Raw genomic sequence first — 21,047 nt, 5'->3', positions numbered from 1 at the left:
TGTAACCTTTTTCTTTTGTGGTGGATTCTGGGGTGTGCAACTCCCGTCGATCAAATTGTCATTAACAGTCCGTCCGAAACCAGATACAAGCCCATCTTCGGAAGTACAAAACACAGCTGTTTCCATAAACATGCCTCTAGTATCATCCTGCATCAGGCACTTTGACTCACTTATTCGGAAGCCTCCTCCAACCTCCAACTGATGAGAGGGTGTCAGGTCCCTCAAGTTGGAGTTCACTGAGAAGTTAACTCCTGTTCTGTCAGGGCTCTTTACCCAGGAAGAATATATTGTGCCCCGTCCAGAGTGAGTCGAGTCCAGTTGGCTGTTGGGCTCAGCCCTGTCATGTGCAGGCGTTTCCAGGGTTTTATGTAGGGCAGTTGGCTCAACTGCATCGAGTCCCAGCTGAAGATCTGACATCGGTTCCTTTTCTCCAGGGCACTGCCTGTTGACTTCAGTCCTACTCCTAGGGCTCATATAACCAATAGTCTTTATTTCTTGCAGACCCAGTTCAGTTAAATTAGAATTTCTAAAAGGCCCCAATGTTAACATGGTTGAAGATCTGTCATATCCCTGTTTACAAATTAAAAAAAAAAAAAAAATTATACAAATGATCACATCTTGGGACTGTTTATTTCAAAATTTACTAGTAATTTAAGCAAAACAATGTAATAGGAAAAAAACTACCAATTCACCCTTTTTAAGTTAACTTCTTACCTCTTGACTATAAGTGCGTCTCTTTATTTCTGGAGAACTTTCTGGGGAAGAAATATTCTGTATATAAAGAATTAGAATTGAAAATTTAAAAATACGTAAGTATATCCATAATAATTATAGAAACGAAAACAAAATGAAAAAATACACAGACTTTGGTTTTAGATCTTGCTTCCTATTTCCATTCCCCAAATAAGACTGCTTTAAAATCAATTTGATACACACATTTAGTCTACTGTGTATATCAGTAAGATGAAAGTTACGCTCATTTTAGTAAAAATAAAAACATCTAAATTCATATAAATGAATGTTTCTGATGTTTAGTTTCTTACAACCTGTTTCTGTATTCTTAGCACACTAGTTGTTAAAGGAGGGGAAAGAGCTCTTAAAAGAAATCCCATCCCCCCCAGGTGTTGAATTTTTTTTTTCTCCATTAAAATTTCTCACCTCAAAGTGCATGGTATTTCCTGGTGTACCAGGAGTTACTGGGGTAACTGGTGAATATATGGGTTTATAACCATTTCTACAAGTTTCATCATCTGATTTTATCCGTGGAGGCGTGGCAAAAGATGGGTCCATAGGAGTAATATCGGTGTGAGTTGGTGTAGCATACGGGGAAGGAGTAGGTGTGGAGGTTTCTGAGTAAACCGAATCTAGCAACTGATAAAATCTTCGTTTTTTTAGTGGTGTAGTTAAATCTGTTGGTGAAATAATAATCTGTAAGAAATTACGCTGTTGCTATTTGTTAAAATCTGTTTATGTCACATTCTGGGAAAGATAAAATATAAACAATGGCAGTTATGACTTTTACCCCAAAACTAAATTTCACAATTTTTAAAAAAATGGAACTAACATGAAGCAGTGCCCCCACTCCCTCCCTAATTAACAAGCATTACCTTGTCTGGAGGGATTATAGGCCTAGGGTTCTCAAAGTATCTTACAAGTACTGATGTTACTTTAACTGATTTGTAAGAGTCCTTGTCTGTCTGAAAAGCAGCCAGTCCAAAAGCCTTTAAAAATTCATAAACCCCAACATACATGATATTATGAACTGGTATCTTCAGCCAAAAAATACAGAGGACAGAAAAGAGAAAATCTATACAGCAATGTGCTTCTCTTCTGAAGTGCATACCAGTAACTAGAATATGCCTGTTATAAAGCTATATATATGCCTTGCCACATTTCTCAAACTAAAACAATTCTGAAAAAAATTCTACCTGGAAGGGAACAGCTGTCATTTAATAGTAGTGGACTTTTATTTTCACCATTGACTGCAGGACTTCTGGATCTTTCTTGACAGGGTGAATTAAATCTATGTAAAATTGCTGAATTTTCTTCTTCCAAAGCTTGTTTCAACCATCGCTGAATGAAACAGAATACATGAATGAATAGGAATCAGTTTGTACCTGTTGATACAGCCTGGAAATACAGAGCTGATTCCAAAAGCATTTCACTACCATGGATGGTAGTAAAGAATGAGTTGGCATTTGGCTTATTCTACATTTTTACTTCCAAAGAAAAGTTTACCTTCTTGCATGAACCAGAAATGTTTTCAGTAGGTTCTTTTCTTCTCCTTTTTTCTGAAAGGAATGGTGAAGTAAATCTAATATAATGCTTAGGAGTAGAGTATACATGGGGGCTGTAAGTGAGACCTGGTAAAGAATTGAGTTGTGTAGCTAACACTTCAGGATCTGTAGTTATGCGTAGAGGCCTTTCTGAAAGGCTATCTGAAGGTTTTCCTGTCTTCTCATTCTTCTCACTTAACCATTCATTGACCAAGTGCTAGAGAAAAGAAAAAATTTGGATCATTATATATGTAATTCCAAATTCTATTGAATATTTTAGTATCAGATTTGAAATTGGTATATTACTTAAAATGATCAATTGGGTAATTTAAATCATTCATATATGATCAAAATATCAGTATGTCCTTTTACATTTCCTTGGTTATCTACTGTTATTCTGAAGCTTTTTACCCAATTATGTTGTAGAACCAAACATATGGTTGCTTTTTAAATATTTATATTTACATGAAATTTATATTACTCTTTTTTTTTTTTTGAGACAAGGTCTCTGTCATCAGGCTGGAGTGCAGTGGTACAGTCTCAGCTTACTGAAGCCTCTGCCTCCTGGGCTCAGATGATGCCTCCACTGCAGCCTCCCGAGTAGCTGGGACAAGGTGCTCACCACCACGCCTGGCTAATTTTTAAAATACTTTGTAGAGACAAGGTCCGCTATATTGCCCAGGCTGGTCTCAACAATCCTCCTGCCTCAGCCTTGCAAAGTGCTGAGTTTACAGGTGTGAGCCACCGTGTCCAGCCAAGCTTTTTAATGTAGTTACAACTAGAGACATGTCAGTACCATTTTATTAAACACACTAAATTTAGGTTTACTACTGCTTCTATTATAGGTATAAAATGTTCCATCTGTTAGAAAAATCTGATTTTAGGCAGTGTTTTCCTACACTAGCTGCCCATCAGAATCTCCTGGAGATGAGGACAGTGCACAGTACTTTTTCTGAGAAACAGTGAGTTGCCCAGGCTGGAGTGCAGTGGCTTGATCATGGCTCACTATAGCCTCAACCTCCTGGGCTCAAGTCATCCTACTACCTTAGCCTCCCAAATAGCTGGGAATACAGGTGTGCACCACCAGGCCCGGCTAATTTTTTTGTTTTTAATTTTCTGTAGAGACAGGGTCTCGTTATGTTGCCCAGGCTGGTTTTGAACTCCTGGGCTCAAGTGATCCTCCCTCCTTAGCCTCCCCAAATATTGAGATTGCAGGCATCAGCCACCACATCTGGCTCACGATACATATATATTTAAAAGTCACCATTGACAATCAATGATTTAAGGGGTTTGGAATATCTCTTAAGGTTCTTGTGCTTTGAAAATTTTCATAGTTGTTAATTCTGCTGATTCTCTGATCTACAACATACATAGTACAGTCTTTATTGGCTGAAGTGTAAATTACTACTTCATATTGTTATCTAGTTAGCAAATGATATTTTAATTTCTAAGTGTAAATTTAACTTATAGAAAATGTGGCCGGGTGTGGTGGCTCACGCATATAACCCAAGCACTTTGGGAGGCCAAGGCAGGTGGATCAGACGGTCAGGAGATGGAGACTATCCTGGCCAACATGGTGAAACCGTTTCTACTAAAATACAAAAAAATTAGCCGAGTATGGTGGTGTGCGCCTGTAGTCCAGCTACTCTGGAGGCTGAGGCAGGAAAAGCACTTGAACCCGGGAGGCGGAGGTTGCAGTGAGCAGAGATCACGCCACTGCGCTCCAGCGTGGGCAACAGAGCGCGATTCCATCTCAAAAAAAAGAAAGAATGTACAGAACTTAGTATATATAAATATGCACATGTATACACACTCACACACACATAAACACATTTTAAAAATCTACCCATCCTTTTTTCCAAAGGTAACCACTATAAACATTTTAGCATCTTTTCTGTCCCTCTATGTATACAGAACTCCATTCCTAGGACAGCAGTAGAATGCAGTCTGGAGTCTGGTCGTGGAGTCTGAAGCCAGACTGCCAGGAGGGTGAATCCTGGCTTTGCCATTCACACTGTGACCATGAGCAAGTTAAGTAACTTTTTTATACCTCTATCTGTAAAAGAAGAGTTGTGATAGAACCTAGTTCTATAAATAGGATTGTTGTGAAGATTAAAAGTTCAATAACATACATAAAGCTCTTAGTGTTGTAATGAATGAGGCCTTTAGGGGAAATCATGATAATCTGGTACTCTGTCAAGCAGTATGTTGTTTAAAATAACAAAATCTGCAGGCACAAGAGGCTTTTTAAGAGAATCACATAGGATGTAGAAGCCTACATCTCAGACCAAGGATGTAAATAAATTTATAGTACCACAACTTTGTTAAAAGTTTAATAAAGGGTAGGGATTATGTCATATTTGTAATTGAGAAGGTAGTTTCACTTCTTTTAAGCCTGAGGTTTTTTCTTTTCACTTTACAAAGAATTTTTTGTCCATTGTTACAGGCAAATATTGGGTTGCTTAAGCTATGGTGGTGCAGTAAGGAGAGCACAGACTTTGAATTAGAAACAACTGTGTTTAGATTGTCTCTAATGAAACCTGTGACTTTGGCAAGTAAATTATTTAATTTGTGCTATTAAAATATAATCCTGGGTTCATACTAGAATTTTACTAAGCGTACATGTCATGGTTTAGCAGCATGCCTACAAACTGTACTGAATTAGGTAAGAACAAAGACAGAATAAATGAAATTTCAAAGTAAAGTGTGTGAGAAGTATACATTTGTGATCTACCCCTAAACAGTATAAGGATTACCACACTTTGGTATCTCTGCCCCAATCTGCTGTACTCTAGTCAGAGTGGGAGATGAAGAGCAGCTTCATTAGGATGTTCTGTTATTTCTGATCTGAAAAAGCTCAGGTTGTTTCCCATAATTGCTAAAGTCTGACAGTAGTGTTTTAAAGATTTTTATTAATAATTACACCTAAAACTACTCTTTCTTATAAATTTTCATAGTACATTCTGTGGAAATCAACAATTTCTTCACATTTAATTCTTATAATCTACCTATACAATGAAATTTATAAAAATATAAATAAAGGATAACACATCTAAAACCAGTTTCAGAGAAGTATATATTTTGTACATAAAGTAGACAAACTTATTTAAAGAAATCATGAATTGCAATATAAAAAGTCCTGATAAACCGAATGTAACTTTATCTTCACAGTAATGCAAACATTTATATTAATTTTACAGTGTTGGGATTCTCATTCTTATTTTAAAAATCTGCAAGTATAAAAACTGCGTCTTATTCTGTTCATTATGAGATCTTAAAAATCCAATTTTTAAAACACCAATATAACTAATATAAGAAACTGTTAGAAAAACAGTTCTTACATTCATTAGAATCATACCTTCTTTGTTTTGGGGTACTTTGTAGGACATTTATTAAGTGCTGGAACTTCAGTTTCAGTAATTATTTCTGCTAGTGCAGTTTCAGTTTCTGGTTCTATTGTAAGTACAGTATTTTCAATATCATTTTGTTGTGAAGTAACTTCTATATCAGGAGAAGATGGCTGGATATCCGAACACATGCTGACAGTTCTATGTCTCCGACGCTGCTGTCCAATGTGAGTCCTACTCCGAGAAAAACTTTTTCTTTGTTTAGTTCTATTTACTTTGGCAGGGGTTGGCTTGCTAACATTTTCTTCTTTTGCTTGTTCCTAATTCAAAATACAACCGAATGGAGCTTTTTATATTACATATATATATAAAGTTTAAATATAATAGCATTAATCTACTTCAGAAGCCAACTTTCCAGAATGTATGAATTCTGTTATATAATAAAGAACAGAAATAATATATAGTTTTAGCTCAAACTGAAACTCCCACAGAATCTGAAAAATGCTATTAAAAAGCTAATAGACATTATTTTAAATTCCTTATAAGTAATTAATGCAAGTATAGAAATTTTATTTGAAAGTGTTTAAGAAAATAAAACTAGACCTGAATAAGTAATACCTGAATAACTTCAGCATCACTGACAATCTGTGTGTCTTTACATTCAGTTTTAACTTCAGTTTTGGCTGTGCTGATCCTTTCCAAAGCTTGTTCTCTTCTTTTCTCTCTCTTTTCAAGTCTGGCAAAAGCTTGCAAAATTGCTTCCATTTTTCTTTCTTCTCTTGTCTATGAAAGTTAAAATTTAAGTGACATCATAAATATCATTGCTCAAAAGTAAAATTAAGTCCAAATGTTTTTGTGATAAATTTTAAAAATAATTGCTATGATACTATTAGCAAACTACTTCTATTATTGGTGGGTATGGGGAGAAAAAACATTTCTGTTCATTCAAGACCTTTCAGAATTCCCATCATCTTGGTAAGCCCTGTTACTACAAGTATTTCATGAAGGAAACACTTGGATGATTGACTGTTAATGATAAGGGTAAAGCAAAGCAAAAAAAGCCTCAAAAATTACCTTGTTTTACCAAACCGAAAATCTTTTAATAATACAGAAACCAGCCTTTTAAGAAAAGATCCAAAATCCCTAAGGTAATGATATGCTGAAAAGGTAAAATTCATATGCACTTGAGTGAGTATATTATTGACATACTGCAGCAGGATGTTGTGAGGTAAAGTCTTGCATTTAAAAATTACAACTGTCATTTGGTAAGTATCTCTGTGACTCCAGGCAAGTTAACCTTTCTGAGACAGTAAGATGTGGGAAATAAAACTTGCACTTCTCTGAGTTGTTATTTGGTTCCAACAGAAAATGTGAGGTTTTCAAACAGTAGTTGGAAAATTGTAGGCATTCCATATGTTAATTATTATTTCTACTTTAGCCTCTCACCCTCCATTGTAATTCTTGTAAGGTATTCCTCTACCTTCTGTTCTTCCTGTCTTACACTGACAATTCAAGACAGGGACTGAGAAACAGCCAAGTGTTCCTTTGAGCATCAGTTCTCTATCCAAAGAGAACATTAAGAGCAAGACCCAGAGCCTTGACCAGTGGGCCTGGCAGATGCTTCAGCTCTAAACCAGAACCAGGAACCACATCCATCAACTGTCCAGTTCTTCAAATGAAAAGAACCAGGTCCTGAGGCTCAGATCCATTTGTCTTTCCTCCTTTATTACCATCGATGTGAGGAAGAAAGATCAGAAACTCAAGGTCTGGATGCCATAGTCTTCTCAATATTGGAGCTTTAGTTCCACTAATTACCAGCAGAGATTCAAACCTCAGGATACCTACACTTTGGAAACTACTGTTTACCTGTTCCTATATTTTTGTTGTTGTTGTTGTTACACTCAGCAAGGGAACAAAATATTATGTCAACAAAAGTAATAATACTTGTAAGTTTCTAATTTGTTACAGCAAATTGTCATATTGCAAACATGACTCTGAGGAAACAGGTCCAAAGAGGTAAGGTTCTTTGTTCATGGATTACATATCTGCATCTCACTTCTCCTAGCCTGGGACGGGCAAACACTAAAATATCACATGCAAAAGATGGTTCTACTTGTTCACTGGAACTGAAAGTTTTACATCTGAGTTCTTTCCTTAGAAAATTCCTTATTTGGGGGCTTTTAAATTACCTTTACCCCTTTTTGTCGTGTGGTTCTCTGTAAAACTGTTTTTATCAGGGCTTCTCTAAAACCCTGAATTTAGAAAAGGAGAAATTTGGAGTAACTAAAAAGATCATTTTCCCAAACTGCGCTTTACCTGATGAACCTGGTTGGAGGGGAGGGATTAATTACTATGGTTATTTCTTTTCAAAAAATTTAAAATAAAAAATTTGGGGAAAGTACATTTTTCCAGAAGAAACAAACTTGTCTTGGCAAGAATCACTGTATGTGTAAAAGAAAAAACTACCCACAAGGCGGGCCCCAAGGAAGATGCTTTCTGTAGTATGATTATCCTGGGTGTTCTAAGGTAAATATGAATTTATGCCAAAAGAGTCTGACATAATCCAGTATTTTTTTGTTTTGGATAGTAGGAATAAGGGTCACAGATAAAACTATGATATAAACATTCAATTAAAAAATCAAACTCCCCTGTAAACACTACAGCTAATTTATAGTCAGAGCAAAATCCTGTATTGAGATGGTTCATAATCTAGGGTTGATCAGGATCTTAAAAAATGATGTGGTCCAATACTGCTGAAGAAACCAAAGCCCATGTGTATTAAGTGACTCATTCAAAAGCAGAGCCATAATTATTATGCAGGTTTCCTGGCTCCTAATTTACTCCTTTCCAATTACTGCCACTACATAAAGCAAAACCCTTCCTATATTACTACAGCTGGGTAAGAATAAAGCTGAAAGCACTAAACATTTCCTAACAGCTTTAAACCTAACTTTATCTTAAAATACACAAATATTTTGAAATATAAACATGCCTGATTTTCTACATTTATTTTAAATTTCTTAAAGGTCATATGTCATTCAGCTTTTCTAGTCACCATTACATACAGTACATTCTTTGACACAGGCATGTATATAGTACATATTTAAAGACAAAATTTGCCGCCCATTTTATAGCTGTAACTGAAAAATAAGTTTTATTCTTCGAGGTAGTTACAGCTGACTATCTACAGATAGAGAAATTAGGAGTCCTAATTGACCCCAGCAGACTTTCCATAGTCCCTAACATCTGTGCTATATAATCTAAACTTGATAGATTTCCCATGAAATCTATACATTATTTTTATGACATGTATCTTAGTTTATGGTTTTACAAGAGTAAATACAGAGGATTGTAATTTCCTATAAGCAGTCTGCTTAGTAATATCCCCATCATAAAGCAAGACCCCCATCTCCACAAAAAAATTTAGGCCAGGCGCGGTGGCTTAAACGCCTGTAATCTCAGCACTTTGGGAGGCCGAGGCGGATGGATCATGAGGTCAAGAGATTGAGACCATCCTGGCTAACACAGTGAAACCCTGTCTACTAAAAAAACAAAAATTAGCCAGGTGTAGTGGCGTGCGCCTATAGTCCCAGCTACTCAGGAAGTTGGGGCAGGAGAATCGCTTGAACCTGGGAGGTGGAGATTGCAGTGAGCTGAGATTGTGCCACTGCACTCCAGCCAGGTGACAAAGCGAGACTCTGTCTCAGGGGAAAAAAAAAAAAAAAAAAAAAAAAATTTACATTAGTGGAACATGGTGGCATGCGCCTGTAGTTCAGGCTACTCCAGACACTGAGGGAGGAGGATTGCTTGAGTCCAGGAGTTGGAGGCTGCGGTGAGCTACTGATCACACCAGTGCACTCCAGCTTGGACAACAGAGCGAGGCCCTGTCTTTATCTAAAAAAAAATAGGAAAAGGAAAGCCAGAGCCCACCTACAAAATCATCCTATCCTTTGGTCTTGAAATAGAGAAATTAAATCATTCCTTGCTCAAAAAAAGTGTTACCCTTTTATATAACGAAGATTAACTTATAAATCTAAAAAGATGGGTAAGATTATTTGTTACCAATAAAAATCATTCCAAAATAACATGTATGGCTTGCGTGGTGTCTCCATTTCCTCTATCATGTGATTGAATTTATACTCACAGCACTCTTTATTATTTTGCTACTCATTTGTTATTCCCTCTACCCCATTCTCTACGAAAGCTTCTCCAGAGCAGTGACCTTGCCTTCTTTGTTCATCTGATAACTTCAAATGGCAAGCTCTCACATTTTTGTTAAATGAGTAAGAACTGTATGTACATTATGTCAAGCACGTATCACTGTTACTTGAAGACATATAACGAAGCATTTCAACAATTTTGGAAATCTTGAATTTATTAGAAGGCAGCTAAAGCTGATTAACCTCATTTTGTTTGAACTGTGTACCTAATAAAAATAGGTGGCTGGGCGCAGTGGCTCTAGCCTGTAATCCCAGCGCTTTTGGAGGCAGAAGTGGGTGGATCACAAGGTCAGGAGTTCGAGACCAGCCTGGCCGACATGGTGAAACCCCATCTCTACTAAAGATACAAAAAATTAGCCAGGTGTGGTGGTGGGCACTGTAATCCCAGCTACTTGGGAGGCTGAGGCAGGAGAATCACTTGAACCCGGGAGGCGGAGGTTGCAGTGAGCCAACATTACACCACTGCACTCCAGGCCTGGTGACAGAGTGAGACTCCGTCTCAAAAAAAAATGAAAAAATAAGAAACAGGTTCCCTTTCACTAACACCACAATGTCATTAATTACTTCTCTTTAGAAATACAATTTCCACTCTCTACAATTAGAGAAAATGGGACCTTACCAAAAAAGTCAGTATCAACTTAATCATGCTGAGGACAGAACAGGGAGTTGGATAAAATCTCAAATCCTGTCACCAGATGACTTTTCTGGCAACAAATTTATCCTCCCTATTTTATTATTAAAGCATTGCATCTTCTAAAGTGATTTTCTAAATGAAGTCAGTCAAGTTTACCTAGAGACATTTAGTAACAGCATGTATTCTGTAGTGTTTTCCCACAGTGTCTGTTCCATTGAATAACACTCTGTGGGAGTCATAGGTGTTATCCACAAGAAACTGCAAGGGTATACAAGTTTAGGAAAATCTGACAATTTCTCAAGTTTTTAAACACATGTACACTGGAAATCTGAGAAGGAAGGATATCGTATAGTACTCATCACAGTAAACTGATCATGGCTCTTTTTCACAAAGCATCTCAAGTTATACTTGCATGGAATACTTCTTGATGTGACGGATGAAAGCTGAGAAAATTATGGAGAATCCTGCACAATCCAGGGCAAAGGCCTCCAGATCGTGCATTACCTGAACTACAGGGAAGCTTCATTCAGTTCACATTCATGGGCCTATATCTGTCTATCTTTCCTCAAATGGTGGTCAGGAACATTCAGTTAGCTCATTTATTGAGGGTCTACTTTTTTGCCCACCATTTTTTATTCCCCTAGGAGCTAGGGCTACAACAATGAATAAAACTATAGGTTTTCTCCCTCATGAAGTTTATGTTGTGGTGGTATAAAAATTCTAGACTATCCTAGCTGCTTCACAAGTCCAGGAATCTTGCCTACGTGACTTCCTTGTCATACCCTTTCACTGTTTATCAAATGTGCGTCCTTTTAAATATGAAGACCACACTGAATCATCTTCTGTGGACTCAATTGTAAGCAACCTGACAATACAGGCCATCAAATATTACCAAGATTATATTCCCAAAGTACATTATGAGGGTTATGAAAAATTATTTTGGAAATATTTGAAAACTACAAAGGAGACTGTTTTCATGCCATTATAAATGGGGGAGGAAGTGTCTTTTTTTTTTTTTTTTTGAGCTTTTCACTGTCACCCAGGCTGCAGTGCAGTGGTGCCATCTTGGCTCACTGCAACCTCCTCTGGGTTCAAGTGATTCTCGTGCCTCAGCCTCCCAAGTAGCTGGGATTATAGGCATGTCCCACCATGCCTGGCTAATCTTTGTATTTTTAGTAGAGATGGAGTTTTGCCATGTCACCCAGTCTGGTCTCGAACTCGTGAACTCAAGTGATCAACCAACTTGGCCTCCCAAAGTGCTGGGGTTATAGGCATGAGCCACCAGGCCCAGCAACAAGTCTCTTTTAGTATTTAAATCTTTCAGAAGTTCGCTGCTTTTAAAATGATCACTTTAAGCTACAGGTATACCCCCCAGTATCTAATCCCCTTCCACATGTACTATTTATATGACAAGATTACAGCCACCTAACCCCACCTCCACAAACACACTAGGAGGACACTCAGTAGTGCCCTGGTTTTTGGAATCAAGTGAGTATAAACAGTCTACTGTATTTCAGTCTACTGGCTAATGGTAAGATTTTCCTAATATACAATAACCATGCAGTTCCATATAACTTAGCCACAAATTTGCTTTTGTTAAAGTAGGTAACAACTTCCTAAGGGAAAAAAAAGACAAAATATGATGGATGGAAAAAGAAAACGTTCATAAAAGAAAAATCCAAAAGGCCAAAAGGGGTAGAGGGTAATGGAACTGGAAATGAAAAGGCCTTCCATCTTGGCCACATAAATATTCTTTCATGAAATCTTCATCCCTGAGTATTTTGTGTGACCTATAGCCAACTTTGTCTCCCTAGTAGCCCTCTCCTCCAAAAATAGCCTATAATCCCAACCAAATATAATTTATTATATTTATAGCTCTCTCCAGGACTTCCCCTGGAAAAATACATTCCATAAAACTTTGTCATAAGCTAACCTGTATTTGGTTAAACCCTACTCAAAAGGTCCATAATAAATATAAATATAGAAATATATTAAATATACATATATAAATATATTACCTAGAGTTCATGAAACAATCTGATCTCTCCCCAGCTATAAGTTATCTATATTTATATCTCCTTCACTTATTGCTGAGTTGTAATTATTTTTGTAAATACTTCTAAAAGCAGAGATACTGCCTTCCATTCTCATTTAAAAAAATGAAGCCAGCAACCAAAACACATAAATACCCTGGTGCAATTTCTGGAAATTAAGCATGATTTTAATAGGTGGTATATGAAATTATGTACACAGGTTAAAATGGCCAGTTTTGTATTTTTCAAGCTGTACTACAAAAGGATAGAGTGAAGTACAATAGATCCCACTTATTCACAGGGGATACATTTCAAGACCACCAAAGCATGCCTGAAACTGCAGATAGTACTGAACCGTATACATACGGTGCTGTTTTTTCCTATACATATGTAACTGTAACAAAATCGAACAATTATAACCATGTACTGTAATGAAAGTTATGTGAATGTGGTATCTCTCTCAAAATACCTTAATATTTTGAACCTCAGTGGGTAACTGAAACCTGGGAAAGCAAACCTGCAGATAAGGAGGGACTACTATACATTTAAATTTGGTGATTACATGGAGTTTATCCGGGAAGATGTTATTACTGACTCATCTTGCTGCAATCTGATAAATATACATGATACCGAGTCTAGGTGAGCATCTTAAATCTGAAATGCTCTGAAATCCAGAATTTTTTGATGGCCAACATGGTGCTCAAAGGAAATGCTCATTGGAGCATTTCAGATTTTTGGATTTGGGATCTTCAACTGGTAAGTGCAATGCAAATATTTCAAAATATTAACCCTGGAAAATTTCTGGTCCTGGAAAAGTAATACTCAACCTGTATCTCCATAATCATTTGGAAGTCTATCTATCTTGTCACAGGTAGAGATTTAAATCAGTTTGACTAAGTTTCTCAAGAGTAGTATGCCACCATCTTTATTCTACCTAGTTTTAGTTGTCCCTCTTTCTCACTTTTTCATTTGACATTATCTTTCTGACTACTGATCTTAATCTAACCAATATAAATCAAGACTAGGAAAATTAAAGGTGATTCATTTTAAACTTTTCAAAACCAAATATAACATTAATACTTGGGGGTAGGGAACTCTACTAATTGCCTAGGAATCCTAGGATGCATGATTTTTCATTCTGCTTATTTGACTACATCAAAAAATTCTTTAATGCAAACATCAAAGCAAATGTACCAATTAGAAGTAACAATTGCGATGACTTGGAGAGCTATGGGTCAGGAGCCAAGGATTTTTAGATTTTAATTTCATATCCTTTTGAAATACCAAATTAAAGACATTTATACTTTCAAGTTTTCCACATTTTATTCCCATGAAAAATACTCAGTTTCATATCCACCTTAATGGCAGATGGCCGAATATATAAAAATGGACATAAAAACTTAGAAGGACATAAAACTTCATTTTACTATAGCATACTAATAAGCAAAACCAGGACCAAAAACGGATTCCAAGTAAGGAAGCCAATATACATATATATTTTCTAAGTTCCACCAAGTTTAACATGAGAGAATGGAGTATACAATTCTCTCTTTTTTGTGGAGATGGAGTTTCGCTCTTGTTGCCCAGGCTGGAGTGCAACAGTACAATCTCGGTTCACTGCAACCTCCGCCTCCCAGGTTCAAGTGATTCTCCTGCCTCAGTCTCCCAAGTGGCTGGGATTACAGTCGCATGCCACCATGCCTGGCTAACTTTTTTGTATTTTTAGTAGACTCAGGGTTTCATCATATTGGCCAGGCTGGTCTCAAACTCCTGACCTCAGATGATCCACCCGTCTCGGCCTCCCAAAGTGCTGGGATTACAGGCGTGAGCCACCGTGCCCAGCAAATATCCAATTTCCTTCTGACATCTAGAAATGAGGATGTTCTAAGATCCACTAACTTTGTCAGCACTTATAGAAAAATATATATTTAAAGTAGCCCCATATAAATGTTTATAAACAGAATTCAATCTGAATAAAAGTATTGTATTTATGGGCAAACAACAAACCCCCACTAGTTTTCTGTTTTTGTTTGTTTTGTGACAGGGATCTCACTCTGTCATCACCTAGGCTGGAGTGCAGTGGTAGCATCACAGCTCAGTGCAGCCTTGACCTTCTGGACTCAAGTGATCCTCCCGCCTCAGCATCCTGGATAGCTGGGACTACAGGCATGCGCTGTCAAACCTGTCTAATTTTTTAAATTTTTTGTACAGATGAGGTCTTGCTATATTGCCCATGGTGGGTCTCTCAACTCCTGGGCTGAAGTGATCTTCCCACCTCAGCCTCCCAAAGTGCTGGGATTACAGATGTGAGCTACCATGCCTGGCCTCTGATTTTTTTTTATTTCATTTTTTCTCCAAAGTGGTCGCGACAGCCCTTAAAGCCAGTTATAAAAGAGGTTCCTCCCACCAGACACCTGCCACACACACAAACAAGTAATACTTTAAATTGATTTCCTAAAAATTCCCAGCACAAGGCTGTGTCAGTTGAAGAATAAACAGAACAGTACTAAAAATCAATACTCAATAAAGAGCCATAAGTAACTTGAAAAGGCACACATAACTTATATATAATCGAATCTCAAAAAAGGTTCAAGATAATCCCTTTAGGTACAATAATTTCTCCTTTATAAACTCCTCCAATATTTTCTATTTTCTTTTCTTCTAATACTACCTTGTCTCGACAGACCAGTGTTCCTGAAATCCTAAGGCTATGAAACTGTTCTTCATTGTTTTCAGAATTCTGAGTATCAATAATTCATCAATATTAGAAAACTATCAAGGTGATAAAAACAGGCACATATTAAGTAGGTCAACAATGACCACACAATTTTTTTGTTGCTGTTGTTGTCGCCCAGGTAGCTCGCTGCAACCTCCACCTCCTGGGTTCAAGCAATTCTCCCACCTCAGCCTCTTGAATAGCTGGGAATATAAGCGCATACCACCATGCCCGGCTAATTTTTGTATTTTTAGTAGAGACGGGGTTTCGCCGTGTTGACCAGGCTGGTCTCGAACTTCTGGCCTCAGGTGATCTACCCACCTTGGCCTCCCAAAGTCAGTGGTGTGAGCCACCGCTCCCAGTCAACAATGACCAAACTTTCAAACATCTCACCCTTAAATATGTGACATGAGATTCCATGGAATACAACATGAAAACCCGGAAAACAGGACACAAAGGAGCATACGAAGTAAAGGGGAATGGGGGAGTACCTATCATAAGGCCATCAGTCAGTTTGTAAAGTCACTTTCAAATTTTAGGGCATGGAAAGTATACCATGATATTTTCTTAACTGGTTGATATATCAAATGCTAAATTACCTTGACTGACAGATCAAATGCTAAATTACCATAATTTGTGAGAAAATACCTTGTCCTAATTTTTACATTGATAAAATACTTGTAAATAGTACAAGGAATATACATCCTAAATTTATTTTAATGAGAACCTTACTGTATGATAGCAGTGTGAGAATACAGAAATAGCTACCAGTGGTCAGTTTTGTTTTTTTTGCATAAGCAATTTATTTGGTGCTATAAGGTTTAAAGTTCTGTTTTTATTATATTTCAAATCATGAAAGGATACATTTAGCTAAGAAAAGACATTCTGAACAATTGTGGCATTAAAATTTATTAATAGTTCATTGTGGAATTATTAAAATATTAAGTTATTACTTCCAAAATGTTCATATTTCTTAAATGTCATACATTCTTAAATCTCTAATGAACAACCAACAAAAATACAAGATTAGTGACATTTATTTAAATGGTAATATCAAACCAAATAAAAACGCTCAATGGCACATCATTTGCTAACTTCAAAGAACAGCGTAAAAGCCCATGTAAAGGCAGCAACAATTACCATATGCAGAGCAGCTGTCACTAAGCCCAAACTAGTAGCTTCCCAACTTACCATCTTCCTTTTCCTTTCTGCAATCTGCTCCTCTGACTCCATTTCTACTTCATTACTAACAGGAGTTTTTTCTTCTATATCATCAATAAAATCTGGTTCCTGAAAAATGGAAATGACTTCTTTATACAAACTATTATTCCATCTATACAACCAGTGACATTAAAATATTTTAATGTCTTTCAACCACAAGAAATTCAACATGTAAATATCATCAGCCTACTTAAATTCATTTAAGAAATTTAGAACTGGTTTTCTAATTCAAGCTGCTTTTCAAAATCATGCAATCAAATACTTTTGCTTTTTAAATTTTAGCCAATCAAGTTTTTATCAGTATAGGTCAAATATGGTATCATGGCCTTATATTTATAGAGTTCCCAAAACATAAACCTATACATTATTTCAGAAAAACCTGCAAATACCCAGTGCTCAATAAGTGTTTGTTCAGTTGAAAGTTTAAGGTAAATCATTTCTAGAAGATAGGGCCCTGGAAATGAGCAAAACCTTACTTAATTTTCACATTTTAATTATCCCTCCTAACTGTTTTTTGTTTATAGAGGACATACAACAATATATTTACTGGTGGGGCAGATAGACTTTGGCCAAACTCTACCCCGAAAATTACCTTATATGTTCTTAGTGAATTTTCTCTCAAAAATTGTATTTGCTGTTATTGTGACATGCTTATAGAATTGATAAGATTACCTGCATCCCCATGTTTAAGGAAAGAAAATTTTGCAGCTTAAGACTTTAAATAAGAACATTTATTATGAACATAAAGTGCCACCTAGAAGATTTTTTAAAGTTATCTAGTCTTAGGATAATCTTGTCTGCAATTCTGCAAGGATTTGCTGACTGCGCTGTTTCTTAATAATTCAACAAATATTGTACAAATTCTAGCAGAACCTGTATTTTACACTTATGAATATTTCATTAAATGATAGAACGGACTTAAAAATACTTTAAACAATTATACATATAACAAAGAAGAGGATAAAATATGACAGATTATTTTCTTTTGTTTATTCAATTTCATTGAGAGCAGAGTTCAGTACCTGATTATTTGATACTGATAGTCTCAGTGGAGAAAGCTTTCTTTGTTTAGTTTCTGGGCTCTTCATTTTGTTGGTTGTTCCTTCACAATCCAAAGTAATATTCTGATTTTGTGTATCTTTTTCTTTTGAAATATCTTTGTCTTTTTTTCCTTTTTTCCGTCTGGTCTCATAACCACTACTGATATTTTCCATGGATTCAGAACTACGTTTTAGAACAGGGCACTCTGGGTTTTCTTTGAGGCATGCACAGTCCACCTTGTACTTACTGGAAAGATAACCAATTAAATATTTATTTCAAAATATAAAACAAAACTGGGAAATTTCTAATCCATTTTAAGCTGCAACTCCACAAAACTGTATGCAATTACTATTAATTATAAACTATCCTTTTTAGTAATTTACATTCCTAGTTAACTACCACAAAAAAATTTTTAATTAAAATAATGTAATAATTAGATGTCGATTTCTGACCAGATATTAGGCCTTCAATCATAAGTATAACTGGTACAGGTTGAACATGCCTTACCTGAAATGCTTAGGACCAGAAAAGTTGTGGATTTTGGAATGTTTGCATATATATAATGAGATATCTTGGGAAATGGGACCCAGGTCTAAACAAAAAATTCACTCGTGTTTCATATAGGCTAAAAGTAATTTTATACACTGTATTTAATAATTCTGTGCCTGAAACAAAGTTCTGATTCCACTCTGACTGACCTGTCATATGAGGTCAGGTGTAGAATTTTCTACTTGTGGCATCATGTCAGTGCTCAAAAAGTTTAGGATGGCCAGGCGCAGTGGCTCTCGCCTGTAATCCCAGAACTTTGGGAGGCCGAGGCAGGCAGATCACTTGAACCAGCCTGGCCAACATGGTGAAATCCTGTCTCTACTAAAAATACAAAAATTAGCTGGGCATGGTGGCAGGCACCTGTAATCCTGGCTACGTGATAGGCTAAGGTAGGAGAATCGCCTGAATTCAGGAGGCAGAAGTTGTAGTGAGCCAAGATTGTGCCACTGCATTCCAGCCTGGGTGACAGAGTGAGACTCCGTCCAAAAAAAAAACAAAACAAAAAAAGTTTACGATTTTGGATTTCAGATTTTTGCATGGGGGTGCTCAACATGTAATATGTTACAGAAGAAGAAAAAAACAAATACATCAGAACTTTTGAGTCTTTTAAAGCAAAATGATACTGTGGATTACACAAAACATTAAGGCAGAAACCATAATTACTTCAGTGTCCCAGAGTGCTATATAAAATACTGATTTGCAATGTGACCTACATAAAAAACACTAGGTATAACAAATACTAAACCTCAACTAGTTTGTCTTATCCTTTAAGGAATGATAACAACAACCAGGTTTCTTTAAAAAGCGGCCTTGATAAAATTTAATGTTTCCTTTTCACCATACTAAGTGTTCCCTCTTTCAAATGGAAGCCTGTCTCATCTTCACAATAATGATATTACTCCCATTTTACTTGACATTTTTTGATATTACTCAAACTCATTGAGGATTAGCATCTTGTCCAACGTCACACAGTTAATATGTGGAAGGGACGGCATTTAGATCCAAGTCTGTATGACTCTCAGGCGCATGTACTTTTCATTTCAATATTTCTCAACTCTGACCCCTTTATCTTTATCACAGCTGCTAAGATGTAGTTCATCTCTAGGATACAGGCCAAATGCCCAACCTCAATTAAACAATAATACAAATCTCCCACTCTGCATGTTTTACGTAGTTGAATGTTTGTTCACAATAAGAACAATTTACTTATTAAGTGTCTAATATTCCTAACTCATTTACTTTTAAAACTGCTAGAAAGATTCAAATCCAACTTCCTAATTCTGTGAACCAGGGATAGAATTCAAACATTTATGGTCCTACCTCCCGCCTCCCAAATCAGGTATTAACAGATACTAGCTTGAAACTTGTTCTAGATGTCTGATTTTAGGACAACAGAACTACAATGATGTCAACAGCTTTTGTTTATTAAGTACCTAAGGTGAATATTATTCTTCTTCTCATATACTTGAGGTAATGCAGCACAAAGTGATGAAGAAATTGGTCCAAGGTTATGTAGTAAGTGACCAAGCCAGGATTTGAAACCAGACAGATTACATTCTTAACCTCTATGGGATATGCAATCCCACAATGCATTGAGCAAAAAACTATGCTAAATCTCCTACCTTCTAGGGGAGAAAGAGCTAAAATGATATGACAAATCTGACTGCAATAATCAGTAGAAAGGGATACTAAAGGAAGAGGGATTTCACCAAGAGAAAACATAATGAACATTTTAAAAACTGCATTTAAAAAGAATATCACACAAAGTATAAAAATATATAGAATAAAAAGAACTGAATTGAATTGTTTATAACCCAAAAGACTACAGAATATATAAAGAACTTAAGGAAAAAAAAAAAAAAGCAAGAAAACAACTACCCAAAACAAAGATGGACAGATGATACGGTCAGGCAATTCACAAGAGAGAAATCCAAATGACAATATAGAAAAATACCTTTGAGAGGCCGGGCACGGTGGCTCACGCCTGTAATCCCAGCACTTTGGGAGGCTGAGGCGGGTGGACTGCCTGAGCTCAGGAATTGGAGACCAGCCTGGGCAACATGGTGAAACCCCATCTCTACTAAAATACAAAAAATTAGCCAGGCGTGGCAGTGTGCGCCTGCAGTCCCAGCTACTCGGGAGGCTCAGGCAGAAGAAATGCCTGAACCCAGGAGGTGGAGGTTGCAGTGAGCTGAGATCGTGCCACTGCACTCCATCCAGCCTGGGTGACAGAGCGAGACTCCATCTCAAAAAAAAAAAAAAAAACAAGAAAAAGACCTCTGGGTTCATGAATAATCAAGAAAAACGGTAAATAAAAATATTAATATAAAGAGATACCACTCCACATGAGCTAGCATACATATTATATGCTAATATTATATATAGCATATATATAATATATATTTTATTATGTAACATAATTATATCATAAAATATATATGCTAATAGATTATATTATATATACGCTAGTTCATGTGGAGTGGCATATACTATATTATATATAATATTTTACATATAATATTTTAATACCTTTTCATATGTCATATTTATTTTATTTATTTATTTTTGAGGTGGAGTCTCGCTCTGTCACCCAGGCTAGAGTGCAGTGGTGCAATATCGGCTCACTGCAACCTCCGCCTCCCAGGTTCAAGCGATTTTCCTGTCTCAGCCTCCTGAGTAGCTGGGATTACAGATGTGTGACACCACACCTGTTTAATTTTTATAATTTTTATAAACAAGACGGAGTTTCACCATGTTGGCGAGGCTGGTCTTGAAACTCCTGACCTCAAGTGATCCGCCCACCATGGCATCCCACAGTGCTGGGATTACAGCCATGAGTCACAACAACTAGCATATATTTTTAAAGTCTTAAGAGTAAAGAAGGCCGGGCGCGGTGGCTCAAGCCTGTAATCCCAGCACTTTGGGAGGCCGAGATGGGCGGATCACGAGGTCAGGAGATCGAGACCATCCTGGCTAACAGTGTGAAACCCCGTCTCTACTAAAAAATACA

The 21,047-nt window shown here is 36.7% G+C and overlaps 1 protein-coding gene across 3 annotated transcripts in view; it reads right to left on the bottom strand.

Moving 5' to 3' along the window:
- Positions 1–21,047, bottom strand: part of KMT2E (lysine methyltransferase 2E) — a 100,235-nt gene that overhangs the window by 7,070 nt on the left and 72,118 nt on the right. For all 3 annotated transcript variants that reach the window (XM_023192542.3, XM_023192543.3, XM_023192544.3), the window contains 9 exons: positions 17,470–17,734; positions 16,418–16,516; positions 6,242–6,406; positions 5,635–5,943; positions 2,239–2,493; positions 1,929–2,073; positions 1,159–1,409; positions 715–771; positions 7–570 (listed from right to left, as the gene is read on the bottom strand). In XM_023192542.3, the coding sequence (XP_023048310.1) occupies positions 7–570; positions 715–771; positions 1,159–1,409; positions 1,929–2,073; positions 2,239–2,493; positions 5,635–5,943; positions 6,242–6,406; positions 16,418–16,516; positions 17,470–17,734 (2,110 nt within the window). The remainder of the gene's footprint in view (positions 1–6; positions 571–714; positions 772–1,158; positions 1,410–1,928; positions 2,074–2,238; positions 2,494–5,634; positions 5,944–6,241; positions 6,407–16,417; positions 16,517–17,469; positions 17,735–21,047) is intronic.

Source organism: Piliocolobus tephrosceles, chromosome 8, assembly GCF_002776525.5.
Source record: "Piliocolobus tephrosceles isolate RC106 chromosome 8, ASM277652v3, whole genome shotgun sequence".
NCBI lineage: Eukaryota > Metazoa > Chordata > Mammalia > Primates > Cercopithecidae > Piliocolobus > Piliocolobus tephrosceles.
Note: the sequence above shows the minus strand (reverse complement) of the source record. Positions and strands in the feature narration are given on the sequence as shown.